The 27,215-nt window shown below is 47.9% G+C and overlaps 1 protein-coding gene across 3 annotated transcripts; it reads right to left on the minus strand.

The window, feature by feature from the left end:
• Positions 1-166: 166 nt before the first annotated feature.
• On the minus strand, positions 167-27,215 carry LOC120043430 (mRNA-decapping enzyme 1B-like). Of its 3 annotated transcripts, none has more exons than XM_038988013.1 (9): positions 26,828-27,215; positions 24,567-24,607; positions 23,088-23,215; positions 7,314-7,377; positions 6,903-7,059; positions 5,038-5,169; positions 3,592-4,800; positions 3,238-3,456; positions 167-1,595 (listed from the first exon to the last, which is right to left on the minus strand). In XM_038988013.1, exons 1-9 carry the CDS (start codon positions 26,984-26,986, stop codon positions 1,515-1,517), a joined length of 2,190 nt encoding a protein of 729 aa, XP_038843941.1. In that variant the 5' UTR covers positions 26,987-27,215; the 3' UTR covers positions 167-1,514. The 3 variants fall into 3 exon arrangements, with proteins under 3 accessions (XP_038843941.1, XP_038843940.1, XP_038843942.1); XM_038988012.1 differs by having other exon boundaries at positions 7,314-7,380; XM_038988014.1 differs by lacking the exon at positions 26,828-27,215 and adding an exon at positions 25,932-26,232 and having other exon boundaries at positions 7,314-7,380.

The raw sequence follows: 27,215 nt of genomic DNA on the forward strand, positions 1-27,215 counted from the left end.
GACCAGAGCCCTACTGCAGAGAAACGTTTTGACCAGAGCCCTACTGCAGAGAAACGTTTTGACCAGAGCCCTACTGTAGAGAAACGTTTTGACCAGAGAGCCCTACTGCAGAGAAACGTTTTGACCAGAGCCCTACTGCAGAGAAACTTCACCTCAGAGCCACATGTTTGAAGAAGACATTCATTTATTTCCAATTCAGTTGTGGTCCAGAGACTGTTCAATCATTACACAAGAAACAAGTCACGTAGTGGGCTTTGCGGTCACTCAGAATGTTTGACTCATAAAAATAAAATAAGAAGTGGTTTTCAAAACCAAAAGAACAAAATGATGGGACTCCAGATTCCACAGGTTTTAAAATACTTGATACATGGCAGATTGTGTAAATTAAAACACTTCCTGTTTCAGTGATACAGGTCATTGCAACATTGTGTTTTTAAAATGTCCTTGTATGACAACGGCATAGAAAAATAGACAAACTATTCTATTATCTTTCTCTCTCGTAACATAAAATAGTTTCTTAAACCCTTTGCTTGATACATATAAACCGTCTATCAAACTAGTCTAGAATGTGTGAGCACAGAAGACTCTGAACCGTGTCGATGTACATTGAGTTTCAGACATCTGGAAATAAAGCCAGTCGCATTATGAAAATAAATGGCAGGTTCTACAGTACGGTGTAATTCCTCCTTTGGGAAACTTCTACCTCAACAGAGGGTCACTTCTGAGAGGTAGCACAAGTTTAAGACTGGAAATATTGTCTATTTAAAAAAAAAAAACAGGACTTTCCACTTAATAAAGTGTTCAAAATAAACTCATCCAACTTCAAGTGAATTAAACATTGTCAAATGCCTGGAAACTAAAATGGTTTAAGAGAGGAACCTTTTAAAAACAAGTACAGTCATTCCAAAACATATACCATTGTTTGATAGCTCTTACTACAATATCCCATTCAAACTTTCAATTATTTTATTCTTATGATAAAAACATCTTAAAAATGGCAAAAATCAAATGTCCTTGTAATCTGAATCCACAGGTTACATCCACAGTGCTCACATTAGGAAGACTAATTTAGCTAGATCAGCAAATGGTTTCGATTATAAAATGATTGTGCCGGTTTGGGCATGACCCCAGGGACTTACTCATTAGGCACCTAATGGAAGAAAACAGACAAACAGGGAGAGGGGCTCCCTGGACTTGGCCCAGAAGAAATGATTATATTCACTTCCCGTTGCAAAGTGTTTTGAAACATTTGTCTATTGGGTGCCTCAAACAGGGCCCTGGCCTCATTAAACAGGGCCCTGGCCTCATTAAACAGGGCCCTGGCCTCATTAAACAGGGCCCTGGCCTCATTAAACAGGGCCCTGGCCTCATTAAACAGGGCCCTGGCCTCATTAAACAGGGCCCTGGCCTCATTAAACAGGGCCCTGGCCTCATTAAACAGGGCCCTGGCCTCATTAAACAGGGCCCTGGCCTCATTAAACAGGGCCCTGGCCTCATTAAACAGGGCCCTGGCCTCAGAACTGGCTGGCGGTGGCTTCCGTGGAGAAGCGGTGGACGTAGGACTCATAGATGGTATCCAGGAAGGAAGTGTCGTTCTGAAAGAGAGAGAACAGCGAATTAGAGAGAGAAGGAGAGAGAGAGATGAGAGAAGGAGAGAGAGCTAGAGAGAGGAGTAGAGGAGAGAGAGATAAGCGAGCGAGCGATAGAATACTCTGATCAGGAGTGTGGAATACAAACAAAACATTAGTATTTGGACAGGTTGAGTGTCTGTCTGTCTGCTCTGGTCTGAAACAGCTCTCTTTAGCAGGACAGTGTCTGTCTGCTCTGGTCTGAAACAGCTCTCTCTAACGGGACATTGTGTCTGTGCTGGTCTGAAACAGCTCTCTCTAGCAGGACAGTGTCTGTCTGCTCTGGTCTGAAACAGCTCTCTTTAACAGGACAGTGTCTGTCTGCTCTGAAACAGCTCTCTTTAGCAGGACAGTGTCTGTCTGCTCTGGTCTGAAACAGCTCTCTTTAACAGGACAGTGTCTGTCTGCTCTGGTCTGAAACAGCTCTCTTTAGCAGGACAGTGTCTGTCTGCTCTGGTCTGAAACAGCTCTCTTTAACAGGACAGTGTCTGTCTGCTCTGGTCTGAAACAGCTCTCTCTAGCAGGACAGTGTGTGTCTGCACTTCGATGAATAACCTCAAGGTCCTTTGGCAAGACTGTCTGGCTGTACAAAGACGGAACATAAACAGTGTGTCTCTGACGGTGTCCTGAGCAGAAAGACAGTGAACATAACGGCAGGAACTCAGGACAACCCATTTGGCTGTGTGAGACCAGCTGCTTCTTCAAGGAGGGGAGAGTTTGATGCCTGCAGAATTGTTAGTCGTGTTATGTAAATACATTGAAGAGAAATAGAAACGGAACATGTAAAGTCTTGGTCCCATGTTTCATGAGCTGAAATAAAACGGAACAAAAAGCTTATTTCTCAAAAATGTTGGGCACAAACTTCTTTACAAGCGCACCCACCGCCGACAGGGCTCCTGAATCGAGCGCACCCACCGCCGACAGGGCTCCTGAATCGAGCGCACCCACCGCCGACAGGGCTCCTGAATCGAGCGCACCCACCGCCGACAGGGCTCCTGAATCGAGCGCACCCACCGCCGACAGGGCTCCTGAATCGAGCGCACCCACCGCCGACAGGGCTCCTGAATCGAGCGCACCCACCGCCGACAGGGCTCCTGAATCGAGCGCACCCACCGCCGACAGGGCTCCTGAATCGAGCGCACCCACCGCCGACAGGGCTCCTGAATCGAGCGCACCCACCGCCGACAGGGCTCCTGAATCGAGCGCACCCACCGCCGACAGGGCTCCTGAATCGAGCGCACCCACCGCCGACAGGGCTCCTGAATCGAGCGCACCCACCGCCGACAGGGCTCCTGAATCGAGCGCACCCACCGCCGACAGGGCTCCTGAATCAAGTGCACCCACCGCCGACAGGGCTCCTGAATCAAGTGCACCCACCGCCAACAGGGCTCCTGAATCAAGTGCACCCACCGCCAACAGCGCAATTAAAAAAAATAAAAATAAGCGCAAGCCTTCATCGTTGTCTTTTTTCCAGAAACGTTAGGAATGACTCGACTAGTAATGCCTTGAAGATCAACCAGTTGATCTGGATGGACCGTTTGGTGACCACTGCCTTATATGAACTGTAACGACGTACAGTAAAACCAGCCTGGCTCGTCCTCTCTCCTACCTGTATGAGGTGCAGCAGGGTGGCCTGGAGCTGGCTCTTAGAGAGGCCCCTGGGTTGGGGGTTGTCAGGGGCCAGGAGGGCTGAGGGAGGATGAGGGCCAGGGGGGCAGTGGGTGACCCCAGAGGCTTTGGCCTGGGGGCGCTTGGCCTGGGAGAAGACACTGGGGGACAGGAGCAGGGTAGGTGCCACCGTGGCTGGGATACGCTGGGGGGAGATCACCTGGAGATGGAGAGGACATGGTTAGAGACAGAGACAGTACTTCCACAAACCCAGATCCCTCACTGTACAAAACCACTCCAGCACCTTTTTATTTTACAGTCCTTTGAGTCAGATAGGATATATTTTGTTTTTTACCTGGAACTTCTGAGCAGCGGTGCCTGCAGAGGTCTTGTCAGCCAAACTGTCCAGAGACCTGGCTGTAGAATGAGCCGCCTGCTGGCCGTGCTGCCCCATGGCTGGGGGGGCTGAGGGGGCTAGAGGGGCAGGCTCGTGGAAGCGGGGAGCCAGGTTAGAGGAAGGCCTAGTGGGCTCCGGGACCAGACTCTGCTCCTGTTGAACCAGCTGCAGCCTCTGGAGCAGCTCATGAGGGGAGACGACACCAGTTAGCTGCCCCGGCTGGAGGTGACCTGGCAGGGGTTGGAGGTATAAGGGCTGGGGGTGCTGGAAGGGGTGGAAAGGGTGACAGGGCTGTGACTGAGGTTGAGGATGACCAGGCTGGGGTTGGTGGGGAGGTTGAGACTGGGAGGGGTGTGAGGGCAACATGGGGACCAGCATCTGGGGGGGCTTGGTGGGGCTGAAGTAAAACGGCTGGGCCTGGTGAGGGGGGAGGTGGACGTGATGGTGTTGAGAACCAGGGAAGCCCAACACATCCACCAGGAGAGGCTGAGGATGGGCAGACTGGAGACCAGGGATGAGAGGAGGAGGCTGCTGGAGAGGAGGAGGACAACAAGGAGCGGAGGTCGTCATTGAAGGGGTGGTGGAAGTGGGCTGGTTCTGGAACAGTCTCTGGATGGGGTCTTGTCTGGCCTGGGTCCGATGGTGGAGGACAGAGGGGGCTCCGTTCTCATGCAGTCTGTTCTCGGATGACTCGGAGACGGGCTGGAGCTGCTCCATAGGACCCCCTCGCTGGAGCTGCTCCATAGGACCCCCTCGCTGGAGCTGCTCCATAGGACCCCCTCGCTGGAGCTGCTCCATAGGACCCCCTCGCTGGAGCTGCTCCATAGTACCCCCTCGCTGGAGCTGCTCCATAGTACCGCCTCGCTGGAGCTGGTTCCGAGGCTGGGAGGAGGAGGCGGCATCCTTCATAAGCTTCTGGAAGGCAGGGCAGTGCTGCGGGGGGCTGCTACCTGAGATCAGACCCCCTTCCTGGAGCTGGGACTGGACTGGGTCATCGTAGGACAAGGAGCGGGCCACCGCCGGGCGGACACCTCCAGGCTTCCCCTGGGGCTGGGACCCTGGACCTCTTGACCCTGACGCAGCCATGGGAGAGACCAGCTCGGCTCTGGGCTGCTGGACACCGAACAGAGTTGCCAGAGAGAGGGGCCTGGGCTCTCCTTGACTATCCTAAGAGAGGAAAAGGGTGATGGAGAGAGAGTGAGAGGGTGAGAGATCAGTGGTGTGAAACAGACAGGACATAAGGAAAACAAACAGTAGAGCCTAACTGTGAAACCAGGTCAACACTGTCTTAGAAATCAGCAATTTGACCATAAAAAAAACAAACACTAATTCACAGGGTGGATAAACTACATTTAAAATCTACTTATTTCCATTGTGTTGAATAAGGGGAAAGGCTGTGTGTACCTGAACAGGCCTCTCCTGTAACCCAGGATGGGGATATCTCTCCATAGGTTTGACAGGGATAGGTTTGATCAGGCTGGGGTTGGCATTAAGGACACGACACCCTCCTATCTCTTTAGGCTCTGGCTGACCACCCTGAGAGGAGAGAGAGAGACAATAACAGGACATTGATGTCCGTTCATTTAACCCATTTTCATACATGGCGCATTCAGGAATACATTTGTATGCACACATTATGATACAGCAGCAGAAATACATTGATCACAGGCTGCAGGCTTGTTATATGCTTTAGTGCCCCCTAGTGGTAGTGGTGTGTTAGTACCTTGTTATGTTGTGCAGACCTTACCGTGAAACGCTAACTTACAAGCCCTTAGCAATTTTCGTAACTGCATTGTTGGTTAAGAAAATATTTACTAAATAAACTTAAGTCAATTTTTTTTTAAGTAACAAAATAACGAGGCTATATAGAGGCGGTACCGGGAAAGGAGGATACCTACAGTAGTCAGTTGTCCAACTGAATGTATTCAACTGAAATGTGTCTTCCTCATTTAACCCTCTGAATCAGAGAGGTGCTGGGGGGGGGGGGTGCCTTAACAGACACCAGGGAACAGTGGGTTAACTGCCTTGTTCAGGGGAACAGTGGGTTAACTGCCTTGTTCAGGGGAACAGTGGGTTAACTGCCTTGCTCAGGGGCAGAACGACAGATATTTACCTTGTCAGCTCGGTACCGAGTAAAATGTGCGGCGGGAACAGGTTAGTCGAGGTAATTAGTAGGTAGGAGTAAAGTGACTATGCATAGATCATAAACAGCGAGTAGCAGCAGTGTAAAAGCAAAGGGGAGGGGGGGAGGGGGTCAATGTAAATAGTCCGGATGGCCATTTTAACAATTGTTCAGCAGTATTATGGCTTGGGGGGAAAAAGCTGTTAAGGAGCCTTTTGGACCTAGACTTGCTGCTCTGGTACCGCTTGCCGTGCGGTAGCAGAGAGAATAGCCTATGAATTGGGTGACTGGAGTCTGACAATTTTTGGGGCCTTCCTCTGACACCACCTAGTATACAGGTCCTGGATGGCAGGCAGCTTAGCCCCAGTGATGTACTGGGCTGTTCTCACTACCCTCTGTAGCGCCTTACAGTCAGATGCCGAGCAGTTGCCATACCAGGCGGTGATGCAACCGGTCAGGACGCTCTCGATGGTGCAGCTGTAGAACTTTGAGGATCTGGGGACCCATGCCAAAACTATCCAGTCTCCTGAGGGGGAAGAGGCGTTGTCCTGCCCTCTTCACGACTGTCTTGGTGTGTTTGGACCATGATAGTTTGTTGGTGATGTGGATACCAAGGAACTTGAAACTCTCAACCTGCTCCATTACAGCCCCGTCGATGAGAATGGGGGCATGTCCGGTCCTCCTTTTCCTGTAGTCCACGATCAGCTCCTTTGTCTTGATCACGTTGATGGAGAGGTTGTTGTCCTGGCACCACACGGCCAGGTCTCGGACCTCCTCCCTATAGGCTGTCTCATCGTTGTCGGTGATCAGGCCTACCACCGTTGTGTTGTCAGCAAACTTGATGGTGTTGAGTCGTGCTTGGCCACGCAGTCGTAGGTGAACATGGAAGTAGACGAAGGGAGTAAGCACGCACCCCTGAGGGACCCCTGTGTTGAGCATCAGCGTGGCGGATGTGGACCTACCTTGTCATAGTGGTAAACACATACAGTGGGGACCTACCTTGTCATAGTGGTAAACACATACAGTGGGGACGTACCTTGTCATAGTGGTAAACACATACAGTGGGGACCTACCTTGTCATAGTGGTAAACACATACAGTGGGGACCTACCTTGTCATAGTGGTAAACACATACAGTGGGGACCTACCTTGTCATACTCATTGCGAGCTTTGGTCAGCATCTGCAGGATGTCCACTCCTTGTCCCTTCCCAGGGTTCCCTGCTGCCTCCAGGGCTCGAGGAGACACCAAGCCCCCCTGACCCTGCTGACCCCGCTGGGCTAGGGCCTGTTCCTGTTTCGTCAGACTGAGAGAGGAGAGGTTAGAGGTGTGAGTCGGTCAGTGCTGTTGTGAACTGGTAGTGCACACACCCACACTATATGGAACAGGGTACCATTTGAGATGGTCACTCAGACACACCAGTGGCAACTAGCTGGTGGTAGACAGTGAGTGATGATAGCTTGCAGGGACAGTGTCATGGGGAGACAGAGAGAGAGGGTGGGAGTGTGTGTGTGTGTGTGTGTATGTGTGTGTGTGGGTGGGAGTGTGTGTGTTACTCACTACTTCATAAGCTCTGCGATGCGCTGGCAGTCCGCCTTATCATAGAACCAGATGCCATAGATAGCTACTAGACAGAGAGAGAGAGAGACAGAGAGAGAGAGAGAGACAGAGACAGAGACAGAGACAGAGACAGAGACAGAGACAGAGAGAGAGAGAGAGAGAGACAGAGACAGAGACAGAGACAGAGACAGAGACAGAGACAGAGACAGAGAGAGAGAGAGAGAGAGAGAGAGAGAGAGAGAGAGAGAGAGACAGAGAGAGAGACAGAGAGACAGAGAGAGCAGAGCAGGGAGCGAGACAGGTCACAGGTCAGTCAACGGCCATAATTGAGGCTCCAATCTAAATCCAGATAAAACAGAGTTCATTGCAGCAGCGACGTCAACATCAGTCCCCTCAGACACAGAGCCACGGGCTAAACGCACGCGCCGGAGCCACGGGCTAAACGCACGCGCCGGAGCCACGGGCTAAACGCACGCGCCAGAGCCGCGGCTAAACGCACGCGCCAGAGCCACGGCTAAATACACGCGCTAGAGCCGTGGCTAAACGCACGCGCCGGAGCCGCGGCTAAATACACGCGCCAGAGCCACGGCTAAATACACGCGCTAGAGCCGTGGCTAAACGCACGCGCCGGAGCCGCGGCTAAATACACGCGCCAGAGCCGTGGCTAAACACACGCGCCAGAGCCACGGCTAAATACACGCGCTAGAGCCACGGGAGTCATTACACAGACATCACAAAATACTGGGAGAAAGGAGCCAAAAGTTAGAGCACGTGTTTGTGTGATCCAATGTCTAAAATAAACTGAACGATGAATGTTGGCGACTGCTGAGCTAGGTTCACTGCTGTGTGTGTGTGGTGTGTGTGTGTGGTATGTGTGTGTTTTGGCAGGTTCTCTGATGCGTTCCTTCCTGGCAGGCAGTCAGAAGAGGAATAGGGGCTATGTCCCAATCATCTCTCTTTCCTCTCGAAGAGTGCACTTGGTCACTTCCCTTAACTGATTTCAAAAATTGGTGAAAGAAATATGGTGTAAACTCCCACTATGCCATGCCTCCAACCAATACAACACTTTTAGATGTGGGAAGTAGTGAACGAGTGAACACTTGAGGGGAAATGTGATATTATGGGACACCCCCCACGAGAAGGCGCTAAGTACAAACCCCCCACTACGGAGAAGGTGCTACGTATAACCCCCCCACAGTGGAGAAGGTGCTACGTACACACCCCCCACGGTGGAGAAGGTACTACGTATAACCCCCCACGGTGGAGAAGGTGCTACGTATAACCCCCCACAGTGGAGAAGGTGCTACGTATAACCCCCCCACAGTGGAGAAGGTGCTACGTATAACCCCCCCACAGTGGAGAAGGTGCTACGTATAAACCCCCCACGGTGGAGAAGGTGCTACGTATAACCCCCCCACGGTGGAGAAGGTGCTACGTATCAACCCCCCACAGTGGAGAAGGTGCTACGTATCAACCCCCCACAGTGGAGAAGGTGCTACGTATCAACCCCCCACAGTGGATAAGGTGCTACGTATCAACCCCCCACAGTGGAGAAGGTGCTACGTATAAACCCCCCACAGTGGAGAAGGTGCTACGTATAAACCCCCCACAGTGGAGAAGGTGCTACGTATAAACCCCCCACAGTGGAGAAGGTGCTACGTATAACCCCCCACAGTGGAGAAGGTTTTACGTATAACCCCCCCACAGTGGAGAAGGTTTTACGTATAACCCCCCCACGGTGGAGAAGGTGATACGTATAAACCCCCCACGGTGGAGAAGGTGCTACGTACAAACCCCCCACAGTGGAGAAGGTGCTACGTACAAACCCCCCACAGTGGAGAAGGTGCTACGTACAAACCCCCCCCAGTGGAGAACGTGCTACGTATAAACCCCCCACAGTGGAGAAGGTGCTACGTACAAACCCCCCACAGTGGAGAAGGTGCTAAGTATGAACCCCCCACAGTGGAGAAGGTGCTAAGTATGAACCCCCCACAGTGGAGAAGGTGCTAAGTATGAACCCCCCACAGTGGAGAAGGTGCTAAGTATGAACCCCCCACAGTGGAGAAGGTGATAGGTATGAACCCTTTATCCTACTGGGACACTGTTCATCCAGGACGATTCCTCACATTCCCGGGAACGGAAGAGATAGCGCTAGATTCCAGGAAGTGGCGGCTGGGCTGTGTTCAGCAGAGCACAACATATTCCACTATTGAGACAGTGGGATTACCTACAGCCATTATATTAAAATGTACCATCTTCATCAGTCATGACTCATGCCAGACCACGTTAACTTCTTGGAAACTGTGACGACTTTTACCGAGTGGACTATCATAGATGAAATAAAAGATAAAATACATTTTTTAAAAGTCCTGTGTTAATCTCCTCATGATTCATGACATCGTTATAGATGATGTGGAGGTTCTGGGTTCTGTCACCATGACCTTCGTAGTCTAATAACTAGTCAGTGGAGCCAACGTCAATATTACAGACAGATATGTGCTATGAGAAAGCACAACATGTCTCTGTGGCAGTTACCCAGGGTTGGGGGCAGGCTGGGGCCGGATTCATTAGGTGCTGGGGTAGAGGGGTTATTGAGGCTCTGCAGCAGGGAGAGTTTAGAAGCCAGGCCACTACTCTACTCAGCGTGACTGAAACAGGAGCCCTGTTGACAGGCAGACCAGGAACACTTCTCCTGTCACCTCCATCAGAGTAAGAACTCACACAGCCTCAAATAGGCCACGTAGGAAGATAAAGCTCTGGCACGCCGGTCGGCCAAAGAAAAGAGGACGGGGTGAGATAAGAAAGGAGGAGAGTGAAAGGAGAGAATAGTAAAGTGGGGCGGACAAGGCGGAGACTGAGGGAAGGATTGAGGGACTGAAGGCCAGAGCCTGCTGGCTGCTGACTGACAGAGACAGACTACAGTGAGAGAGTCACTGAGTCAGTGAGGACAGCGGGTAAAGCACTGGGAGGTCTGAGTAGCTGGATCTTAAGGTTGGAGCTGCTACTGTGTCCGTCTGCCTGCCTGCTGCCATCCTGCCTGCCCCCCGAGCTGTGTACCCTGCCCTGCCTGCCTGCTGCCATCCTGTCTGCCCCCCGAGCTGTGTACCCTGCACTGCCCTGCCTGCCTGGGGCTGTGGAGAGCCAAGCTAAAGGTCACCGCCTGGAAAAAGGACCAGACAGACACTCCAAACCCTGGGAAAATTAAGAACCAGCGAGGAGAGAGATCTCTGGAGGAGCTGAGGAGAGACCTCTTAGCTTAGTAGCTACAGGGGACTAGTCTGGTTAGACTAGTATACTACTCTCTCTGGGAAGGACTGAGACATTACCCAGACAGTCTCTCTGAGAAGACAGTACTGTTAGAGGACAGACAGGTACAGGAGGAGGAGAGACAGGTCAGGTACCTCAGTATTGGAAACCAGAGAAAGGGTTCTATTGGTTCATTATTTCCTCATAGAACAAAAGGGGCGTGTTAAAGGAAGAGGACAGACAGGAGACAGGTATCTCAGCAGTACCAGAGGACAGACAGACAGGAGACTGGTATCTCAGCAGTACCAGAGGACAGACAGACAGGAGACTAGTATCTCAGCAGTACCAGAGGACAGACAGACAGGAGACTGGTATCTCAGCAGTACCAGAGGACAGACAGACAGGAGACTGGTATCTCAGCAGTACCAGAGGACAGACAGACAGGAGACTGGTATCTCAGCAGTACCAGAGGACAGACAGGAGACTGGTATCTCAGCAGTACCAGAGGACAGACAGACAGGAGACTGGTATCTCAGCAGTACCAGAGGACAGACAGACAGGAGACTAGTATCTCAGCAGTACCAGAGGACAGACAGACAGGAGACTGGTATCTCAGCAGTACCAGAGGACAGACAGACTGGTATCTCAGCAGTACCAGAGGACAGACAGACAGGAGACTGGTATCTCAGCAGTACCAGAGGACAGACAGACAGGTACCTCAGCAGTACCAGAGGAAACGTTGTCTAAACGTTGTCACCTAGTAGCAGCTCCACAACACCACTACTAGACTATCATCTTAGAGGGACTATGTTGAGGTTGTTCCAGCGTAAACCCAAACATGAGCGTCTTCAAGAGGAGCCGGAGGTTGGGCCAGCCAAGGGGATGCTCATCACAGAGACAGAGATGGACTACATCTACGTACGACCAGGAGGTAAGGAAAGCCTCAAAGATTTGTCATATGTCTGTGTCCCAAATGGCACACTATTCCTTATATAGTGGCCTGGTCCTGGTCAAACGTAGTGCACTATAAAGGGAATAGGGTGCTATTTAGAACGCATAGGCTCTGGTCAAACGTAGTGCACTATAAAGGGAATAGGGTGCTATTTAGAACGCATAGGCTCTGGTCAAACGTAGTGCACTATAAAGGGAATAGGGTGCTATTTAGAACGCATGGGCTCTGGTCAAACGTAGTGCACTATAAAGGGAATAGGGTGCTATTTAGAACGCATAGGCTCTGGTCAAACGTAGTGCACTATAAAGGGAATAGGGTGCTATTTAGAACGCATGGGCTCTGGTCAAACGTAGTGCACTATAAAGGGAATAGGGTGCTATTTAGAACGCATAGGCTCTGGTCAAACGTAGTGCACTATAAAGGGAATAGGGTGCTATTTAGAACGCATAGGCTCTGGTCAAACGTAGTGCACTATAAAGGGAATAGGGTGATATTTAGAACGCATGGGCTCTGGTCAAACGTAGTGCACTATAAAGGGAATAGGGTGCTATTTAGAACGCATGGGCTCTGGTCAAACGTAGTGCACTATAAAGGGAATAGGGTGCTATTTAGAACGCATAGGCTCTGGTCAAACGTAGTGCACTATAAAGGGAATAGGGTGCTATTTAGAACGCATAGGCTCTGGTCAAACGTAGTGCACTATAAAGGGAATAGGGTGCTATTTAGAACGCATAGGCTCTGGTCAAACGTAGTGCACTATAAAGGGAAACACTAGCCTACGTCAAACTACTATCCCCCATAGTAGAAAAGTTGACCTATTCTATTGTCAGCTTGTCGAGAAAAACATATTGCCTTTTCCAAACAGACTCTGGGACAGTTGTGTGACGATAGATCCCAAACTCATACAACCAGTAGGCCTCGGATACATTAAACATGTTTACATTAAAAAGCAATGAGTCTGATGAAATAGATCAGAACGTTTGGCTTAAAATGTGGATAAACGAGTATTTCTTCACATCATCGGCGCAGCAATGTGCACAAGACAGTAGGCTACACGCGGATGTTCCTTCCATAATGCAGTTAGCGGGGAAACACTATTGTCAAAAGGGCACTGCACATGCGAGCGCCTCCATGTGACAGAGATGAAAATATCTGTTAGAACGAGGGGAGATCTAACATGTAACAACTAGTACGGGATGCTAATATAACCAGCATTGTGCTTCTGCCTACTGGACAATGAAAGTTGATATAGAAGAATGGCCTCCACAGATGTTGGCTAGGCTACTCTGAAGGTAAGACACGCCTCATAATATGTTATGGTTCAGGTTTCAAAACAGTGAAGTATATGTTAAGACAATGCAATACTGTCCTGAGGAAGCCGGTCTTCTGTTGACTAAGCATTGGCTGTCAGATACTGTAGCAGCTCTTGTGATGTCTGACAGATGTGTGTCTGCATGGTGTGATGAACAAGATAGATAACCAATACTGTGCACACACCCCAATTTAAATCCACACGATTATGCAAATTAACCTATAGACCAATAAATCACAACCAGTCAAATGTATTTCCATCAACTGGTTTTTCCATCAATGAATAAACTAAAAGTATTATCTTGCAATGGGATATTTTCTTCTCCTCCCAGACAATTGGCCGGCACCAATTTTATTTAAATCGGCTTTTCAAAATATTTTTATTCTTTCCCATCATCCAAAAAAACGGCTATTACCGGCTAACAGAAACCCTTGGTGTCAATGTCACAATGACGTCACAGTTGAGACAACATTCTAAATCAGCCTGGCTGGCACTTCCACCAGCTAATGACCCCATAACCAAATATTTGTTTAGTGATAAGATTCTGTCCCTCATGTTGAGGGACGTGTGGTGATCTTAACATCATCACATATAAATAACTCGGTTAGCTATATTTTTTTCCCCCACCGGACAGTTTTGTTTGTGTGTAAATGTCTAATAATTAGAACGAGGACTCCAGCAATATCTTAAACAAAGCATTCCACCTGCCTGTCACTGAGAATGATGTGTGCATCAGTGTGTGTGTGTAGTGTGTGTCCCACTTATAACGACAGGTTGGTTTGTATCTAACGTAGTAGGCTGGTTGGCTGGGTCTCTGCTGTTGGCAGGACACTTGCAGTAGAAAACCGGCACAGAGGCACTCAAACCCGGGACGACTGCCACAAAAATACCTCTGAACCATATATGGACCTGTGGGGCCACAGCCACTAGATGAGACGGCTCCAGGCTCCTCTCCTCAGGGTGGGTGTCTGCAGCACTGAGTCTCTTTCTCAGCCTGCAACAGACCTGGGTTCAAATACTATTCCAAGTCATTTCAACCACTTTATCTGGGTTTCATTGAGCTTGTGTGGCTTAACAGACTAACTAAATAGTCCCCAAACTATAAATCCCACCCATCAGGCACTCCAGCCGGGATAGGGAATTCGCTCAAAATGTGTTGAAAGATGTCAAATAGTGCTTGAACCCAGGTCTGATATGCACTCCGCAAATAGTTCTCATTTAAATGAAGTGCTCCATGATGGGCCAGGATTCCTGGACTACACCACTTGGTAGAAAGTTAGCTGCATCTTCAATCTGTTTAAACTACGCCGAACTCGCCAGTAGTATTGACCATGATTCACATCCAATCTCTTTTTACAAATGTAAGATCTGGTCTAATCAAATGTAAATCTCCTGAGATGTGTAGAGATGTGTAGCCTAGCAGGACTGAAATAAATATGTTCTGGAACGCAAACATCAACATCTACAGGCCTACACCTCCGGGACATAGTTCCCGTGGTGATGTAAACACACCTCCGGCACATAGTTCCCGTGGTGATGTAAACACACCTCCGGCACATAGTTCCCGTGGTGATGTAAACACACCTCCGGCACATAGTTCCCGTGGTGATGTAAACACACCTCCGGCACATAGTTCCCGTGGTGATGTAAACACACCTCCGGCACATAGTTCCCGTGGTGATGTAAACACACCTCCGGCACATAGTTCCCGTGGTGATGTAAACACACCTCCGGCACATAGTTCCCGTGGTGATGTAAACACACCTCCGGCACATAGTTCCCGTGGTGATGTAAACACACCTCCGGCACATAGTTCCCGTGGTGATGTAAACACACCTCCGGCACATAGTTCCCGTGGTGATGTAAACACACCTCCGGCACATAGTTCCCGTGGTGATGTAAACACACCTCCGGCACATAGTTCCCGTGGTGATGTAAACACACCTCCGGCACATAGTTCCCGTGGTGATGTAAACACACCTCCAACACATAAGCAGTAAGAGACCAGAGAGGGTTGGAAGCGGTTCGCTGACGCCTTCATATGTTCCACAAGGTATTCAAATGCACAGGTACTATGTAGGTAGGCTGAATAGCCCTGGTACTATGTAGGTAGGCTGAATAGCCCTGGTACTATGTAGGTAGGCTGAATAGCCCTGGTACTATGTAGGTAGGCTGAATAGCCCTGGTACTATGTAGGTAGGGTTAATAGCCCTGGTACTATGTAGGTAGGCTGAATAGCCCTGGTACTATGTAGGTAGGCTGAATAGCCCTGGTACTATGTAGGTAGGGTTAATAGCCCTGGTACTATGTAGGTAGGGTTAATAGCCCTGGTACTATGTAGGTAGGGTTAATAGCCCTGGTACTATGTAGGTAGGGTTAATAGCCCTGGTACTATGTAGGTAGGCTGAATAGCCCTGGTACTATGTAGGTAGGCTGAATAGCCCTGGTACTATGTAGGTAGGCTGAATAGCCCTGGTACTATGTAGGTAGGCTGAATAGCCCTGGTACTATGTAGGTAGGCTGAATAGCCCTGGTACTATGTAGGTAGGGTTAATAGCCCTGGTACTATGTAGGTAGGCTGAATAGCCCTGGTACTATGTAGGTAGGCTGAATAGCCCTGGTACTATGTAGGTAGGGTTAATAGCCCTGGTACTATGTAGGTAGGGTTAATAGCCCTGGTACTATGTAGGTAGGGTTAATAGCCCTGGTACTATGTAGGTAGGCTGAATAGCCCTGGTACTATGTAGGTAGGGTTAATAGCCCTGGTACTATGTAGGTAGGGTTAATAGCCCTGGTACTATGTAGGTAGGGTTAATAGCCCTGGTACTATGTAGGTAGGGTTAATAGCCCTGGTACTATGTAGGTAGGGTTAATAGCCCTGGTACTATGTAGGTAGGCTGAATAGCCCTGGTACTATGTAGGTAGGGTTAATAGCCCTGGTACTATGTAGGTAGGCTGAATAGCCCTGGTACTATGTAGGTAGGGTTAATAGCCCTGGTACTATGTAGGTAGGCTGAATAGCCCTGGTACTATGTAGGTAGGGTTAATAGCCCTGGTACTATGTAGGTAGGGTTAATAGCCCTGGTACTATGTAGGTAGGGTTAATAGCCCTGGTACTATGTAGGTAGGGTTAATAGCCCTGGTACTATGTAGGTAGGGTTAATAGCCCTGGTACTATGTAGGTAGGGTTAATAGCCCTGGTACTATGTAGGTAGGGTTAATAGCCCTGGTACTATGTAGGTAGGGTTAATAGCCCTGGTACTATGTAGGTAGGCTGAATAGCCCTGGTACTATGTAGGTAGGCTGAATAGCCCTGGTACTATGTAGGTAGGCTGAATAGCCCTGGTACTATGTAGGTAGGGTTAATAGCCCTGGTACTATGTAGGTAGGCTGAATAGCCCTGGTACTATGTAGGTAGGGTTAATAGCCCTGGTACTATGTAGGTAGGGTTAATAGCCCTGGTACTATGTAGGTAGGCTGAATAGCCCTGGTACTATGTAGGTAGGCTGAATAGCCCTGGTACTATGTAGGTAGGGTTAATAGCCCTGGTACTATGTAGGTAGGCTTAATAGCCCTGGTACTATGTAGGTAGGCTGAATAGCCCTGGTACTATGTAGGTAGGGTTAATAGCCCTGGTACTATGTAGGTAGGGTTAATAGCCCTGGTACTATGTAGGTAGGGTTAATAGCCCTGGTACTATGTAGGTAGGGTTAATAGCCCTGGTACTATGTAGGTAGGGTTAATAGCCCTGGTACTATGTAGGTAGGGTTAATAGCCCTGGTACTATGTAGGTAGGGTTAATAGCCCTGGTACTATGTAGGTAGGGTTAATAGCCCTGGTACTATGTAGGTAGGGTTAATAGCCCTGGTACTATGTAGGTAGGGTTAATAGCCCTGGTACTATGTAGGTAGGGTTAATAGCCCTGGTACTATGTAGGTAGGGTTAATAGCCCTGGTACTATGTAGGTAGGGTTAATAGCCCTGGTACTATGTAGGTAGGGTTAATAGCCCTGGTACTATGTAGGTAGGGTTAATAGCCCAGGTACTATGTAGGTAGGCTGAATAGTGCAGGGGACTTACAGCGAGCCCAGGTTCTGAGTAGGTAGGCTGAATAGCCCTGGTACTATGTAGGTAGGGTTAATAGCCCTGGTACTATGTAGGTAGGGTTAATAGCCCTGGTACTATGTAGTTAGGGTTAATAGCCCTGGTACTATGTAGGTAGGGTTAATAGCCCTGGTACTATGTAGGTAGGGTTAATAGCCCTGGTACTATGTAGGTAGGCTGAATAGCCCTGGTACTATGTAGGTAGGCTGAATAGCCCTGGTACTATGTAGGTAGGCTGAATAGCCCTGGTACTATGTAGGTAGGGTTAATAGCCCTGGTACTATGTAGGTAGGGTTAATAGCCCTGGTACTATGTAGGTAGGGTTAATAGCCCTGGTACTATGTAGGTAGGGTTAATAGCCCTGGTACTATGTAGGTAGGGTTAATAGCCCTGGTACTATGTAGGTAGGGTTAATAGCCCTGGTACTATGTAGGTAGGCTGAATAGCCCTGGTACTATGTAGGTAGGCTGAATAGCCCTGGTACTATGTAGGTAGGCTGAATAGCCCTGGTACTATGTAGGTAGGCTGAATAGCCCTGGTACTATGTAGGTAGGGTTAATAGCCCTGGTACTATGTAGGTAGGGTTAATAGCCCTGGTACTATGTAGGTAGGGTTAATAGCCCTGGTACTATGTAGGTAGGGTTAATAGCCCTGCTACTATGTAGGTAGGGTTAATAGCCCTGGTACTATGTAGGTAGGGTTAATAGCCCTGGTACTATGTAGGTAGGGTTAATAGCCCTGGTACTATGTAGGTAGGGTTAATAGCCCTGGTACTATGTAGGTAGGGTTAATAGCCCTGGTACTATGTAGGTAGGGTTAACAGCCCTGGTACTATGTAGGTAGGGTTAATAGCCCTGGTACTATGTAGGTAGGGTTAATAGCCCTGGTACTATGTAGGTAGGGTTAATAGCCCTGGTACTATGTAGGTAGGGTTAATAGCCCTGGTACTATGTAGGTAGGGTTAATAGCCCTGGTACTATGTAGGTAGGGTTAATAGCCCTGGTACTATGTAGGTAGGGTTAATAGCCCTGGTACTATGTAGGTAGGGTTAATAGCCCTGGTACTATGTAGGTAGGGTTAATAGCCCTGGTACTATGTAGGTAGGCTGAATAGCCCTGGTACTATGTAGGTAGGGTTAATAGCCCTGGTACTATGTAGGTAGGGTTAATAGCCCTGGTACTGTGTAGGTAGGGTTAATAGCCCTGGTACTGTGTAGGTAGGGTTAATAGCCCTGGTACTATGTAGGTAGGGTTAATAGCCCTGGTACTATGTAGGTAGGGTTAATAGCCCTGGTACTATGTAGGTAGGCTGAATAGCCCTGGTACTATGTAGGTAGGGTTAATAGCCCTGGTACTATGTAGGTAGGGATAATAGCCCTGGTACTATGTAGGTAGGGTTAATAGCCCTGGTACTATGTAGGTAGGGTTAATAGCCCTGGTACTATGTAGGTAGGGTTAATAGCCCTGGTACTATGTAGGTAGGGTTAATAGCCCTGGTACTATGTAGGTAGGGTTAATAGCCCTGGTACTATGTAGGTAGGCTGAATAGCCCTGGTACTATGTAGGTAGGCTGAATAGCCCTGGTACTATGTAGGTAGGGTTAATAGCCCTGGTACTATGTAGGTAGGGTTAATAGCCCTGGTACTATGTAGGTAGGGTTAATAGCCCTGGTACTATGTAGGTAGGGTTAATAGCCCTGGTACTATGTAGGTAGGCTGAATAGCCCTGGTACTATGTAGGTAGGCTGAATAGCCCTGGTACTATGTAGGTAGGCTGAATAGCCCTGGTACTATGTAGGTAGGGTTAATAGCCCTGGTACTATGTAGGTAGGGTTAATAGCCCTGGTACTATGTAGGTAGGGTTAATAGCCCTGGTACTATGTAGGTAGGGTTAATAGCCCTGGTACTATGTAGGTAGGGTTAATAGCCCTGGTACTATGTAGGTAGGGTTAACAGCCCTGGTACTATGTAGGTAGGGTTAATAGCCCTGGTACTATGTAGGTAGGGTTAATAGCCCTGGTACTATGTAGGTAGGGTTAATAGCCCTGGTACTATGTAGGTAGGGTTAATAGCCCTGGTACTATGTAGGTAGGGTTAATAGCCCTGGTACTATGTAGGTAGGGTTAATAGCCCTGGTACTATGTAAGTAGGGTTAATAGCCCTGGTACTATGTAGGTAGGGTTAATAGCCCTGGTACTATGTAGGTAGGGTTAATAGCCCTGGTACTATGTAGGTAGGGTTAATAGCCCTGGTACTATGTAGGTAGGGTTAATAGCCCTGGTACTATGTAGGTAGGGTTAATAGCCCTGGTACTATGTAGGTAGGGTTAATAGCCCTGGTACTATGTAGGTAGGCTGAATAGCCCTGGTACTATGTAGGTAGGCTGAATAGCCCTGGTACTATGTAGGTAGGGTTAATAGCCCTGGTACTATGTAGGTAGGGTTAATAGCCCTGGTACTATGTAGGTAGGGTTAATAGCCCTGGTACTATGTAGGTAGGGTTAATAGCCCTGGTACTATGTAGGTAGGGTTAATAGCCCTGGTACTATGTAGGTAGGGTTAATAGCCCTGGTACTATGTAGGTAGGGTTAATAGCCCTGGTACTATGTAGGTAGGGTTAATAGCCCTGGTACTATGTAGGTAGGGTTAATAGCCCAGGTACTATGTAGGTAGGCTGAATAGTGCAGGGGACTTACAGCGAGCCCAGGTTCTGAGTAGGTAGGCTGAATAGCCCTGGTACTATGTAGGTAGGGTTAATAGCCCTGGTACTATGTAGGTAGGGTTAATAGCCCTGGTACTATGTAGGTAGGGTTAATAGCCCTGGTACTATGTAGGTAGGGTTAATAGCCCTGGTACTATGTAGGTAGGGTTAATAGCCCTGGTACTATGTAGGTAGGGTTAATAGCCCTGGTACTATGTAGGTAGGGTTAATAGCCCTGGTACTATGTAGGTAGGGTTAATAGCCCTGGTACTATGTAGGTAGGGTTAATAGCCCTGGTACTATGTAGGTAGGGTTAATAGCCCTGGTACTATGTAGGTAGGCTGAATAGCCCTGGTACTATGTAGGTAGGGTTAATAGCCCTGGTACTATGTAGGTAGGGTTAATAGCCCTGGTACTATGTAGGTAGGGTTAATAGCCCTGGTACTATGTAGGTAGGGTTAATAGCCCTGGTACTATGTAGGTAGGGTTAATAGCCCTGGTACTATGTAGGTAGGGTTAATAGCCCTGGTACTATGTAGGTAGGGTTAATAGCCCTGGTACTATGTAGGTAGGGTTAATAGCCCAGGTACTATGTAGGTAGGCTGAATAGTGCAGGGGACTTACAGCGAGCCCAGGTTCTGAGTAGGTAGGCTGAATAGCCCTGGTACTATGTAGGTAGGGTTAATAGCCCTGGTACTATGTAGGTAGGGTTAATAGCCCTGGTACTATGTAGGTAGGGTTAATAGCCCTGGTACTATCTGGTAGGGTTAATAGCCCTGGTACTATGTAGGTAGGGTTAATAGCCCTGGTACTATGTAGGTAGGGTTAATAGCCCTGGTACTATGTAGGTAGGGTTAATAGCCCTGGTACTATGTAGGTAGGGTTAATAGCCCTGGTACTATGTAGGTAGGGTTAATAGCCCTGGTACTATGTAGGTAGGCTGAATAGCCCTGGTACTATGTAGGTAGGCTGAATAGCCCTGGTACTATGTAGGTAGGGTTAATAGCCCTGGTACTATGTAGGTAGGGTTAATAGCCCTGGTACTATGTAGGTAGGGTTAATAGCCCTGGTACTATGTAGATAGGGTTAATAGCCCAGGTACTATGTAGGTAGGCTGAATAGTGCAGGGGACTTACAGCGAGCCCAGGTTCTGAGTAGGTAGGCTGAATAGCCCTGGTACTATGTAGGTAGGGTTAATAGCCCTGGTACTATGTAGGTAGGGTTAATAGCCCTGGTACTATGTAGGTAGGGTTAATAGCCCTGGTACTATGTAGGTAGGGTTAATAGCCCTGGTACTATGTAGGTAGGGTTAATAGCCCTGGTACTATGTAGGTAGGGTTAATAGCCCTGGTACTATGTAGGTAGGGTTAATAGCCCTGGTACTATGTAGGTAGGGTTAATAGCCCTGGTACTATGTAGGTAGGGTTAATAGCCCTGGTACTATGTAGGTAGGGTTAATAGTGCAGGGGACTTACAGCGAGCCCTGGTACTATGTAGGTAGGGTTAATAGCCCTGGTACTATGTAGGTAGGGTTAATAGCCCTGGTACTATGTAGGTAGGCTGAATAGTGCAGGGGACTTACAGCGAGCCCTGGTACTATGTAGGTAGGGTTAATAGCCCTGGTACTATGTAGGTAGGGTTAATAGCCCTGGTACTATGTAGGTAGGCTGAATAGTGCAGGGGACTTACAGCGAGCCCAGGTTCTGAGTAGGTAGGGTTAATAGCCCTGGTACTATGTAGGTAGGGTTAATAGTGCAGGGGACTTACAGCGAGCCCTGGTACTATGTAGGTAGGGTTAATAGCCCAGGTACTATGTAGGTAGGCTGAATAGTGCAGGGGACTTACAGCGAGCCCTGGTACTATGTAGGTAGGGTTAATAGCCCTGGTACTATGTAGGTAGGGTTAATAGCCCTGGTACTATGTAGGTAGGGTTAATAGTGCAGGGGACTTACAGCGAGCCCAGGTTCTGAGTAGGTAGGGTTAATAGCCCTGGTACTATGTAGGTAGGGTTAATAGTGCAGGGGACTTACAGCGAGCCCTGGTACTATGTAGGTAGGGTTAATAGCCCTGGTACTATGTAGGTAGGGTTAATAGCCCTGGTACTATGTAGGTAGGCTGAATAGTGCAGGGGACTTACAGCGAGCCCTGGTACTATGTAGGTAGGGTTAATAGCCCTGGTACTATGTAGGTAGGGTTAATAGCCCTGGTACTATGTAGGTAGGCTGAAGAGTGCAGGGGACTTACAGCGAGCCCAGGTTCTGAGTAGGTAGGGTTAATAGCCCTGGTACTATGTAGGTAGGGTTAATAGTGCAGGGGACTTACAGCGAGCCCTGGTACTATGTAGGTAGGGTTAATAGCCCAGGTACTATGTAGGTAGGCTGAATAGTGTAGGGGACTTACAGCGATTCCTGGTACTATGTAGGTAGGGTTAATAGCCCTGGTACTATGTAGGTAGGGTTAATAGCCCTGGTACTATGTAGGTAGGCTGAATAGTGCAGGGGACTTACAGCGAGCCCTGGTACTATGTAGGTAGGCTGAATAGTGCAGGGGACTTACAGCGAGCCCTGGTACTATGTAGGTAGGGTTAATAGCCCAGGTACTATGTAGGTAGGCTGAATAGTACAGGGGACTTACAGCGAGCCCTGGTACTATGTAGGTAGGGTTAATAGCCCTGGTACTATGTAGGAAGGGTTAACAGTGCAGGGGACTTACAGCGAGCCCAGGTTCTGAGCAGGTAGGCTGAATAGCCCTGGTACTATGTAGGTAGGGTTAACAGTGCAGGGGACTTACAGCGAGCCCTGGTACTATGTAGGTAGGGTTAACAGTGCAGGGGACTTACAGCGAGCCCTGGTACTATGTAGGTAGGGTTAATAGCCCAGGTACTATGTAGGTAGGCTGAATAGTGTAGGGGACTTACAGCGATTCCTGGTACTATGTAGGTAGGGTTAATAGCCCTGGTACTATGTAGGTAGGGTTAATAGCCCTGGTACTATGTAGGTAGGCTGAATAGTGCAGGGGACTTACAGCGAGCCCTGGTACTATGTAGGTAGGCTGAATAGTGCAGGGGACTTACAGCGAGCCCTGGTACTATGTAGGTAGGGTTAATAGCCCAGGTACTATGTAGGTAGGCTGAATAGTACAGGGGACTTACAGCGAGCCCTGGTACTATGTAGGTAGGGTTAATAGCCCTGGTACTATGTAGGAAGGGTTAACAGTGCAGGGGACTTACAGCGAGCCCAGGTTCTGAGCAGGTAGGCTGAATAGCCCTGGTACTATGTAGGTAGGGTTAACAGTGCAGGGGACTTACAGCGAGCCCTGGTACTATGTAGGTAGGGTTAACAGTGCAGGGGACTTACAGCGAGCCCTGGTACTATGTAGGTAGGGTTAATAGCCCTGGTACTATGTAGGTAGGGTTAATAGCCCTGGTACTATGTAGGTAGGGTTAACAGTACAGGGGACTTACAGCGTGCATTCCTGTAGAGTAGGAATGGATCCTGCAGCTGGAAGTCCAGGTCTTTAGTGATGGGTTCAGTCAGGTTCTCCATACTCAGCCTGTTCATTATGGTGAAGCCATGTCTGGGAGATGCTAGCCTGAGGACAAACAGGAGGGCATGAATAGAAAGAGTTAACCTCTACAGGATCGGTGACCATAAACCGGGACGGTTGTTGCTCAATATGCGATAATGTGACTAGACTTTCCGGGACATAGACATGTCTTCTTCACTGGATCAGTCTAAATTACACCTAGGCTCCTATGTTAATGTCTGGCCTTTCTCTCGCATTCTTTCTCTCGCATTTCAAAGATGAAACCAAAAAATTTAATAGAAAACACATGTTTCTTTGTATTATCTTTTACCAGATCTAATGTGTTATATTCTCCTACATTCATCTCACATTTCCACAAACTTCAAAGTGTTTCCTTTCAAATGGTATCAAGAATATGCATATCCTTGCTTCAGGTCCTGAGCTACAGGCAGTTAGATTTGGGTATGTCATTTTGGGCGAAATTTTTTAAAAAGGGGTCCGATCCTTAATTAAGGGACTTTACATTACACAGGCCTTATACCAGAGATAATAGCAAAGTACACAGGAGGGCATCGGTAAAAAAAAAGGAGGGAGGTACTTTACATTACATACAAGTTGAATAACCAGTGTACGGTGCTAACAGACTGGAAACTAACTGGTGAGTACATGCATGCATCTGAGTTGGTGTATTTCCTTAGGAGAACAAGAACGACAGTGGTAATGTATGTACAAGTAGGTCTACAAGGAAACAGAAAGGTGTTACATGTTCAAGTAGGTCTACAAGGAAACAGAAAGGTGTTACATGTTCAAGTAGATCTACAAGGAAACAGAAAGGTGTTACATGTTCAAGTAGTCCTACAAGGAAACAGAAAGGTGTTACATGTTCAAGTAGGCCTACAAGGAAACAGAAAGGTGTTACATGTTCAAGTAGGTCTACAAGGAAACAGAAAGGTGTTACATGTTCAAGTAGGCCTACAAGGAAACAGAAAGGTGCTACATGTTCAAGTAGGCCTACAAGGAAACAGAAAGGTGTTACATGTTTACGACCTACTTCCTGGGTGGGATAGGGTGTGTGGAAGTAGTCATGGCTCTTCAAGGCTACAGGCCATAATAGTCTACTCAGTGATAACCAATCTGTTCAGAGGGAGGAGAGGGGGGGGGGCTGACGTAGCTAACCCACTAAGCCCATTATATTTAACCTGATGGAGGCAGGCTTCTCAGCTGAAGTACACACAGAGACTGGTCCCAAATGGCACCCTATTCCCTATATAGTGCACTACACTTTTGACTATGGGCCCTGGTCAAACGTGACGCACCATAAAGGGAATAGGGTGCCACTTGGGATGCACCCCCCACCAAGAGGCAAAGCTCACGGGGAAGTACATAGAGAAAGTACATAGAGAAAGAGCCATCATACCGTGTGTAGACAAACAGGGTCCCTTCCACGTCAGTCTTCTCCTGCAAAACAACACAGGAACTGATTAGGGTTGAGTTCGTTAAAAAAGGGACGTTGATTTGCTTGAACAGAGTCTTCATCGATCTCTCCTTAACAGTCACAGCAAAATGTTACGTAGGCTGTGGGATATGAGGGTTATGAAGAAAACCTATTCCGGTGCGATGGTTTTTGAGTCACTGACTATTTGGACCAATCATGATTTTGGGGTGCACCTACACCTGCATGTTATTTATTTGTGAAAGGGGAGGGGTTCACCACCATCACCCCCACCCACAGAACCAAGTGGGCAATTCCACGATAACAGAATGATTCCGAGACAGATTCTTCCCTTTAAAATGTACGCCAAACAATGACTGCAAAGTTAAACCACACAACTCTACACACAAGCACACAAAAACACACTTACTTAAAGGAACAGATGCAAAGTTGGGTAACAGAACGACTGCACAAACAGCACCGCCGTCATTCTGTTAATGTCACCAAACTTTGTACCTTGCATCAAGTAAATGTGTTTTTGTCAAATATTCTTCAAAATCATCCTTATCCATAGAGTTGTACGGTTTAACTTTGCAATCATTAGTTTTTGTTTGGCGCACAATTTATAAGTGATAAAAATCAGAGTCTCAGCATCATTGTGTTACCTTGGAATTGACCAAATCCAGAAGCAAGTATTCACACCAGATTTGGTTCTGGGTGGCTGATATTCATTGACCTAGTTAGCTACTATGTCAACATTCAGTCTGAAAACTGTCAGCTGTTTACAAACTAGTAGCAATGTGATAAATACTCTTGTCCACCACATCTAACAATAATAACTAGCTGGAGGGCAATGGGTACTATGTACCCCGGTATCTGTGGGTTCGAGTTGTTGACGATGAATATGACGCGTCTCCATATGACTCCATTTTGGATCAAGCATAAATTGGCTTTAACATGCACAATAACGTGCCAAATCTGTGATTTAGCTCTTTTTTTTAGGGTAAACATTAGAATAAGTTCCCTCAATATTTGAAACGATAGGTGGTAATATCTCTCTAGGAGCTGATCCATCGTCAGTATTGTGAAATAATTATAAATGTTAAGGAAATGATTGAATGGAGAAAGCTGAGCTCCCTTTCCATCCTATCAGTATAGACAGATGCTCAAACATGCAGGTTTCGAATGGATGGTGTGATGCAATTGTGTAGCGTCCAGACATATCAAGCTCCATACCACGTCGCTGTGCGCCTCTCAAATGTTGTAATAACGTGGATGGCTGCATACATCTCAACATGAACATGATTGGTTGACGTAGGGAGTTCCTGTATAAAACACAAACTCACTTACTTGACAACAGCTCTACAAAGCGCAAAATGTATGTTTGCTTTGACTTCTGTAGAGGCCGCATAACAGTAAATGCTGTATGGCCACTGCAGACGTCGGATTGACAATGCAGAGCCTTTTATCCTCCTCCTCTCTGCATGGTGTTTTAGGAAAGATGCCGCTTGAAAACACTTCATCCTAAACTCCATCGCTATAGGCCGTAAATTACGATAGTTGCTCTGGGAACCTCCATTATGTGTGAGTCACAAACCGATTCTGACAAAACACTTGCTGAGCTGTCTAATGTGAGTTTGAAATCGGAGCTTCGTGGGCGATATGCCGCCTTCAAAACAACTGGGAACTCGGAAAATAAATATAAACTTTCGGACTGGGAAAAATCGATTTGAACGGTCATCCAACTCGGCATACCAACTCGGGAACTCTGGCCTAAAAATCACTGACGTCATGATTTGACCTTGTATTTTTCAGAGTCCCCAGTTTGAAATGCGGCATTAGGCGACGCGTCATATTCATCGGCGACATCTCGAATGCAGATAGTGGGGCTGGCATTATTGCCAAGTTAACGTGCTAGTCGGAATTAGATGATGTCCGACTCGTTAATAGGTTAGTTATACACGTGCCTCGTCCAACCAGTTAGCAAGTCGGACATTTGAGTTTCCTAGTTCCGACTAGGACGTGAAAGCGATATAGGGTGATGTTAGCTAGCTAGCTTTCTAGCTTCTTGGAATGCTAACTATGGCCACATCTCCCAAAACCACGTGAATTCAAACTGGCAAACTAGTTAATAATGTGGCATCCATATCAGTCCGCTAAGATGTTACTTAACGTTAGATAGCATACAACTTTGTTGAGAAGAGAAGGGAGCGCGAACAGAGCAGCGGTAGCATCCCTTAACTCACCCATTCATTTGATCGGTTGTTGAAAGTATACAACGCCACTTGACTCGCCACATCTACAATGTTGTTGATGTAAGGATCTTGTCTTTGCAGGGCTGCGAGACTAATGTCCAAACCTTTAGCAGTGAGACAGGTGTTTCCACCCGATGAGCTTGCCGTCATTGTTCTCCTTGAGCTAGCTAGCTAGTGATGCTAACTGGCACGTTATCGCGGGTGAAGGAATTTTTGACTGTTCCAAAGTAAAACGCAGACTATTGAAACTATCCCCGTCACAATACACTGTTATGAATTAAAATATTTAAAATAAATCATTTAAGAGAACATATAAGTGAATTGTAACTGTTCGGTACACCATCAACAGCTCACTTGACAGCAGCCATGTTTCGTCGAA

The sequence above is a fragment of the Salvelinus namaycush genome, unplaced genomic scaffold (assembly GCF_016432855.1).
Source record: "Salvelinus namaycush isolate Seneca unplaced genomic scaffold, SaNama_1.0 Scaffold912, whole genome shotgun sequence".
Taxonomy (NCBI): domain Eukaryota; kingdom Metazoa; phylum Chordata; class Actinopteri; order Salmoniformes; family Salmonidae; genus Salvelinus; species Salvelinus namaycush.